The sequence below is a fragment of the Salvelinus fontinalis genome, chromosome 2, assembly GCF_029448725.1.
Source record: "Salvelinus fontinalis isolate EN_2023a chromosome 2, ASM2944872v1, whole genome shotgun sequence".
NCBI lineage: Eukaryota > Metazoa > Chordata > Actinopteri > Salmoniformes > Salmonidae > Salvelinus > Salvelinus fontinalis.
The window spans coordinates 56,115,047-56,123,268 of NC_074666.1; the positions used below are offsets into that span (position 1 = coordinate 56,115,047).

General features: G+C 39.5%; 1 protein-coding gene across 12 annotated transcripts in view; it reads right to left on the bottom strand.

The window, feature by feature from the left end:
- Nucleotides 1-6,052, bottom strand: part of LOC129821463 (transcription factor COE1-A) — a 112,910-nt gene extending 106,858 nt beyond the window's left edge. For 3 of the 12 annotated variants that reach the window (XM_055879194.1, XM_055879182.1, XM_055879146.1), the window contains exons 1-4: nucleotides 5,171-6,048; nucleotides 4,271-4,427; nucleotides 3,272-3,335; nucleotides 1,840-1,895 (exon numbers count right to left, since the gene is read on the bottom strand). In XM_055879194.1, coding sequence (XP_055735169.1) covers nucleotides 1,840-1,895; nucleotides 3,272-3,335; nucleotides 4,271-4,427; nucleotides 5,171-5,304 — 411 coding nt within the window. In that variant the 5' untranslated portion in view covers nucleotides 5,305-6,048. Of the gene's footprint in view, nucleotides 1-1,839; nucleotides 1,896-3,271; nucleotides 3,336-4,270; nucleotides 4,428-5,170 lie in introns of all 12 variants that reach the window. The other 9 variants (XM_055879158.1, XM_055879199.1, XM_055879176.1 and 6 more) reach the window with 6 other exon arrangements.
- Nucleotides 6,053-8,222: the final 2,170 nt, after the last annotated feature.

Sequence of the window (8,222 nt, forward strand, 5' to 3'; positions counted from 1 at the left end):
CAGGCAGCACTGTGATCAGACACTGGGATTCACAGCTGTGACAGACCGACAGACAGACAGGCTCACTGAAGAGAAAGTGCATGGGGCTATGGAGCTGATCGTGGTGACCTTATCCCTTATCCTACCCAACCGCAACAATGTTTTGGCTGGACCACCTGTTAGTTAGTGTTCTTTTCCCAACGCCCCCATGTCATCATCACACTGGCTACAGCAGTCTCTCTGTTAAACCTTATTATTTGAGCCACACGTTTTTTTTCCTGCGCAGATGACACAGCCAGGAAAAACTCCTGGCCCTGATATAGGCTACAAGTACAGCACAGAGTTTTTCCTGCTCAGAAAAACAACAACGTGTAACTCTACTTATTATCCAGCCTCCGTACTACAGTATATCGGCTCCACCTCTGGTAGCAGCTACAGTAGCTGTGAGGCCCAAGCGACGGCTCTGAGACCTGTGCTCCGGCTCTGCTCACATTCCTGACAGAGAACTCAAGAGACGCCCAGAGCTAAAACAAACCTGATCCTTAAGTCATCTGACTCATCTCGAGGCATCAAAGACACATGTGCGCCATGAAATGGGCCTCACCACACTAGTCATACATCTAACAATCACTGACTAACACAGAAATATGACATAGAAATTAGAGAAGCTGCTACGCTGATAATACGAAAACAAAATAATCAGATTCCTACATCAAATCGTTTTGGTCTTGCATCAACATCAGCTCAACCTATTTATGTGTCTATTCCTCAAACTCTCCATTCGTCTCCTCGACAGAGGTAAACAAAAGTGTGTCCACACAAGTGTGGACAGAAAGAGAAAAATGTGTTAGTCCTCTCAACCAACCAACCAACCAACCAACCAGTTGGTCAAACAGTTTATTAAGAAACAACAAGACTGTCAGACTGACACTGTCAGAGTACTACTGGGGTTTAATGCCATTTGATGATTACCATGGCGCCCATGCAGAGTGTGACACCATCAGAGCCCACCCACTGGGCACAGACGTCAGTTCAACGTCTATTCCACATTGGTTCAACGTCATTTCATTGAAATGACGTGGACACAACGTTGATTCAAGCAGTGTGTGGCTATTGGACACTGGCACGTTAGTGAGCATTAAAAGAGTGTAACATGGGTCTGTTTCTCCTGTCAGAGGCCTGCCATTACCCTGAGCCTGCTAACGAGCACACTAGCCAATCACAAATCATGTCACACTATCCATACGGGTACAATCCAGGAGAGAAAACAGAAACGGTACAAACACTTCTGGCTGAAGGCCTACCTGTAAATAATATCTCTGAACATTATAATTCAGTGTATGAAATTGTAACTTCCTTGGGGGTGTCAGAATACGATGTCCATCACAAAAAAATGCAATTCAAAATAATAGTTCCGCTTTCCAAAGAATAAACTCCTGCACTTGGATGTCAATTAAATGACTCTAGGTTGTTATGAACTAAAATCGGAATAATATCCCAGGTAACCCCCCCGTCCCCCCCCGTCCCCAACCAAATCATCAGAGTGAGTATTACAGTGAGAGCAGAGCGGCTCAGAAAAGATACTTCAATGGGTCCCCGCCTCATTGTCAGGGGCGTAATACAAGGAGACACTCTGGGCTGTCAGTGTTACCAAGTGAGTGGGGACCTGTCCAAACGTGACACAGGCCCGAGGGCTGCGTGTACACACAGTCTTCCATGGGCTGCTGCCTTATGCCTCCTGCACCAGGTCCGCATAGAGAAATGTACTGTTTATCTTCCTTTCACTTCCTAAACACTTGTTTTATTGTTCTATATTGCTTCTTAATTTTTAGGCAGAGGGATAAGGAAATGGAACCTTACCTGTTTAGTCATGGAGTCGATGAGTCGCACATAAAAGTCCTGCTCTGTCCTGATGCCTGACAGAGGGAGATGGGGAGAGGACAAAAGACATGAGTGGAAATGGTTTTAATAGAATTAGGTACCTTGGCCTGAGACACACACAAACACTACAGAGATGCTGACAATGACTATTGTAAGTGGCAAATTATGCATTGAAGCAACAAAAAAATCGACCTCATTGAAAATTTTACAGTTACGCTTTATGCTAACTTACATTTATTGTGTCATGTTTGGTACTTACAATCTGTATTTTTAATCTAAGCAATTAACTTTTGTCAATAAAGGTATTTGTCACCAAAGGTGCGATCAAAACAAAATAAATGACTGAACTTCAGTCTCCAAACTTTTCAAAAATATATTTTAGTCACAATTTAGTTTCAATAGTGGCTAATAAAATGTGTTTCATATGGCAATTATCAATGTTAGTGAATATAGTTATTGTCTTTATACAATATTAGCTAAATTGTATTGGCACTATTTTTTTTATGTATTATGCAATAGTTGTTCCCAAACAAAAAACATTTGGCAAATAAAAATACAAAAATTACTCAAATATGCATATAGCCTATTTCCAAGCCAATAGAGACAACTGAATAGGCATAAATAATGTCACAATATATTATATATTGTGCAATGGGTTATAGCCTATTCATCAATGAATCTAAAAGATTCAAGATTTTGCTCGACACACTGTTAACCCTCGCATTGTGAAGGCAACGATGAGAACGCGACCATTTCAAACGGATCAAGTAAACAGCATAGCACATAAAACCAATAACACATTGCATACATAGAAACAAAATAGCTAGACGGGGACCTAAAAACGTTTCGCTTTTTTACAGTGAGACGAATTGCTGCTAACGGCGGCCAAAAGATTAACTAACCAAGCAGGGCCATTATGGACAACGTACACTATAGGCTACAATACATGCTCGCAGGTATAAGAAATAACAAGCGCAAGACTGCTTATATCCGGAAATATTTAACCATGATAATTGTTAGGAAAAGACAATTCAGGACATGAAATTCAGAAAGCAATAGAGTTTAATTAGGCTACTCCTTCACCGGGCTAGCATTATTAGAGCAAATGCTTAACTTTTTTTCACTGACAGTATCGGCTACCTATTTCTTCAGGAGCAGCCAATATAGTAATGATTAAAAAAATATATCCAACATTAAACGTTGGATTAGCCTGATATAGTGCATGAAGTGATCTCAAATCAACGCAAATATGACCTCAGTGAAAAGGCGACACTAAATTGCACCTGGTGTTGTTATTTCTGTAGAATTCAATGCAAATCGTGTTTGTGGTAGCCTATGTGTCCGCTTCCTGCGACACGGAACATAAGCATAACATTGCCTAGAGGAGAGTTGACCAATGTTTTACACTTACCATTACTGTAGAGAAGTTGCAGTCTGTAGTGTATACCATTGTTGGTCTTTTCTCCAGTGGATTCCTGTAAATGAACAGATTTAAAGTGATTGAACTCATTTGATTCAGATCCGATAAGATGGACATTGGTGCGCTTATGTTGAAATTAGACTGGGATATCAGAAATAGGCTAGTACATTGAATATAACTCGATGAAATGTTTCATTGGCAAAATGTAGCGTAATTATTCTACACATACATTTTTAATGCTTCAACAATTACTTAATTGAACTGTATATAGAACTGTATAGAAATTAGCCTCTGTTTTCATGGCTGAAAGGGAGCAAAATGTAATAAAGTTATTGAAGTAATTGCTTAATGTAGGCCTAGTGCTACTAGAAAAATGCATGGTGAGTTTATTGGAGATGACATGGATAATTTGTGGAACAAGCGATTTTATTTATTTGAGCTTTATTATTATTTACTGAAATATACAAAACCCATTGCCCCCCCCCCCCCAAAAAAAAAACAATTAAGCAGTAGTACTTAATACTGAAATGTTGTAAGGAGAAAAACACATTGAGTTTAATTTCATTAAATAGGCTACTTTATATTCTTTTAAACAGGTATACCTCTAGATAAAACAGAAATTATAGGCTATAACTTATCAACTTCAAAATACAAATATTATTCTCAAAATATATTAGTATTATTCTTAGTATTAATATTATCGTAGCTAGTATTATTAGGTATGTTATTATTATTTGGATACAATTTAATTCAGGTACTATTTGCCTATTATAGCCTACAATTATATTAACATGTGGAAATGTTTATAAAGCTTCGCTTAATAAATACACAGGTTTATGGATAGGTTGAATGGGGTTTTAATTTTAAATTAGAATAATCTGATACATCTACGTGGTAGACTAATTGTAGGCCTATAATATTGTCAAAATGTGGATGTGGGACAATTTAGTGTGTTCGAGAAGCTGATCAAATATTTAAAATATCACTCACCTTTTCCTTCTCGACAAAACCGAGGAAAGAAGTCCTTTCGATTTCCACTGGTTGTCCTTGTCTGTCATATAGAGCCAAAACGAAGTGAAAGAAATTGGATTTCCGAAGATTTGAAGGCGGTTGTTTCTCAAAGTGCGCCCGGGCAAGACCCACTCCACTGTGAATAGACATGCAAGGGGTAGTCATGTTAGGGATTCAGCAGACTTAAACGTATGGAAATAATAGTTACCTTTTAAGAGTCAAACTTCTTAGAATTAAACGTGTGTACTGCTCGTTTACACACACAAGTCCTTTTCATATCTGCGAAGCGAACCTTTTGATATTCTATTATATATTGTTCTACCGGGCTAATTTTAAACAAATAGCCTAATTTGGAAAATGAATGTAGCCTATAGCAGTGGGCTATTTTATGGTGATGTGTAGTTGATATGCATGTTACATATTCTAGGCTTTTGGATCTTCTAGCAATTAATTGTTAGCCTACTCGAGACCAATACACATATTTCTATGCATGGCCAATTTATTACCATGTTTTTATTATCATAATATCATAGTTAGCCTATTATATTCTAAATGTGATGTCTCTTATTTGAACTGTTCTGTAACTAAACTAAGCCATTACGGATTGTTGTAGACTATGTCCAGTTAACAGTAGAGTATAGTCATCCATTATGCTAAACTCTCAATTCTACGTCCAAGATGAGGGGATCGATTCTGCGGGGAAAGAAAACTTCAACATTTCTTCGATCACAGAGCGTGTAAGCTAAACTGCAAATGTAGAGACAAAAAATAAATAGGTCCCTTGAAAATATAGCTTTCCAAAACAGTGTGGACCATGGACCATCCGTGCGCTGGTAGAGTCCTCGCGCCGGGAGGAAGATGCTGTCTCCGGCTTCTTACCTTTGAGCGGCGGTGTTCGCGTCCAACACCCCGGCTCCCTGCATCCATGTCCGAACTGCGTTCATACCGGATCCGATGGGTTCCTCTTTCAAACTACTCCCACTCCTCTGGATGCTCTCCTGAATCCCAAACATGAAAAAATCGCGCTCCCTCTCTCCGTTTGAGTGTCCCAAAATGTTTTTTCTCTAATCACAGGTAAAAGAGGGTAACAACGTGGGCGCGAGCGAGTACTGGGTCCGCGTTGATGCCAGTGACAGTCTTGTCTGTTTACTTCAAACCAAGCGAAAAAGACGAAAAGAGTCCAAAGGCGACTTATCGAAATCCAGGTGTGTCAGAGACGAACAGCAATTCAAACAGTGATAAAAAGACAAACGAGCGAAACGCAAGACAGTGCAAATTAACAGAATCTCACTTGAGGTTTTTGACGATATCCCCCCCGTATTAAAGAGACTTGCTCTATGGGCTCTGGGATCAACTAGAGCTTTCAGATTGTGCTAGATCAAATGGCATCAACCCCTGACAAGTTGTTTTTTTCTTCTTTTTCTCTGTCTTTGTTTTCCTTTTGCAGAGATATTCCCTGTCAAATGGAAATGAATAAGAAATTGGAAATCAAGAAGAGGAGGACCCTTGTGGCTGCAGATCCCGTGTTGTTCCTCTTGTTAAAATGGGAGTGATTTGTGTCCCTTCCCAAAGGAATCCTATTTGACTATCTCTGAGAACTAAACACAAGCACACCAACCCCAGAGGGAAGAGGGAGTGACTGTTAGAGGCGGGCCGCCCCAAACAAAGACAAGCCCAGTGTCAGATCCGCCCAACCACAGCTCCTATCGCCTCATTAAAGGCCGCCCCTTCCCTTACCTCCACCGCACCTTACCGTCGCACTCTCACAGCTAAGAGAGTGCCCAAAAGGAGCTTTCGGAGACAGTTGGCTAAAGATGACTCCATGCCGAAAATGTGGTCACATGAAGTGAAGCGTATAGCGAGAAAATTCAAATTCGTTCCGATATGTCTTGAGAACGTGTCTTACTGCGTAGCCACCAGTGGGACATTTCTACGCGGGTCTTGATACGTTTCTTATTATGGGAAAATACTACATTCAGTTTTTTTCCTACTTTGTTCAATATAGAATTGTCGGACTTTTGGTGCCCCTGGGTATCATGTGCTATTTTACGCATAGAGGCTCTCATTGTGACCACAGTGGAGAGTGGAGTGGAGACGCGTGTGAGCACACCGGAATCTTTGTCTCGACTATTCAACTATTAATGTCGACGAGTGAAAAGTATTACGCGTTAGATGTCAACCCCATCGCCAATCTTAAAACATTTAACCTAGCCTACTAACACTAACACAATTATAAGAGTTTGCACAGATGACATGAGTCCATATTTTTATGCATGCTTACACACTAGCTTACACCATTTTGCACACTTGAATATATCCCACACCAATATAGGATTGCAGAACAACATATAACTGTTTTAATTTGATTTAGAAACATCATGTATCATGATGTAGACATATGTCCATGCGTCCAACTCATGCAGTACATATTTTCTTTAGACAAACTAACGCTGACATGTGTGACTGCGTTATAGACTGTATGTGGTAGGCCCATACACTGTCAAGTTAACAGTCTTGAGATGAATTCAAAAATGCGATTAGCAGCAGTAATATCAAGACATGGTGTTGAAGTTATTTGTTGTCGTGAGAACATTTGATTGCAATGTTGGTCTCAGGACTCCAGCAGAAAATACCCTGCGTCTTTACCACCATTTTATTTAGGCAATTGTTTCGACTAATTTATGAAACCCATATGTTATGAAAGAAAACAGATTCACGGTTCCACTTTAAACGGAACTGTATTTGTGCTGAGGCACAAACAAAAGTGACAATAACAATAATTAGCTCAAAAGAACAATGAAGCATAATTGCTACCCGATTCCTCGGCTTTGCTGGCGATAAGTCAATAGGCTAAAATTGACTACGTGACTCCTTGTAGAGAGATGTATTCATTATTTCGTGAATCATGGTTTAGGCCTTTAATTTAAAAAAAAACAATGAATACAGTGGACATTTGAAAGATACATTTTTCCTGTTCAATTCTGCACATTTTTCCTGTCGCTATCCATTACAGTTTTTGACCTTGTTGTGCTACTATATAGCCTAGGTATGATTATCAGCCTCCTGTTAAAGGGCTGAAATAAATTGTAAGGAAACAAGTTTGAGGTGAGGCTGGTCACAGTGGGCAATGTAACGCGCGATAAAAAAGATGAGTACGCATAAGAAGCCTATCTCTCGAAAGAAATGTGGGAGATGTTGGTCAATTAAAAGTTGTCAATGTAATGTTATATTTCAGCACATCGACGCAGGTTTGAGGAAATGGTTTGAAGCGCGTGCGCGCGCACCCACAGAGTGTTGCTGATTGTAGCGCTGGGGGTATTTTATAGTCGATCGAGAGAAAATGTCAATTTAACAGTTTCTCGTCTCTGTGACTGTCTGACATACCTGAGCCTATAGAGAGAAAATGTAAATGTTACAGTTTCTCTTCTCTGTGACTGACACATACCTGAGCCACGAATATTTTTATCCCTCTTTCCCCACCAAGTTTTCCCATGAGAGATGGATCCTTTAAAAAATATATGCCTAATCTAATTAATTCCCACCAACCCACAATTAAACGTCAATGGCCCAGTGCATACGACAGATATAATAATCATCTGTTTCTTAGCCTTACTGTATCATAATATATTAGGTATATTAGTAAGATGAATACATATCATTTTAGTCTTTCGTCAGAATAAAATGCCTAAACCATCGGGGGAAAAAAATAGAATTCAATGAAACAGAATTGATTGTCAACTCAATGATCACATATATTTTGATTTCTTGTTCCGATAGGCCTACGTTTCACAATAAGCTAGCCATCAAAACACATTAGGCTACTTTACTATACTCGAAAACTATACTAGAATGCAGCAAAATCCAATTCAATTCGCCTATACTGCCCATTTAAACAAGGTTGTTTTGTGGGTGCTGAGGATAGGCTACACAA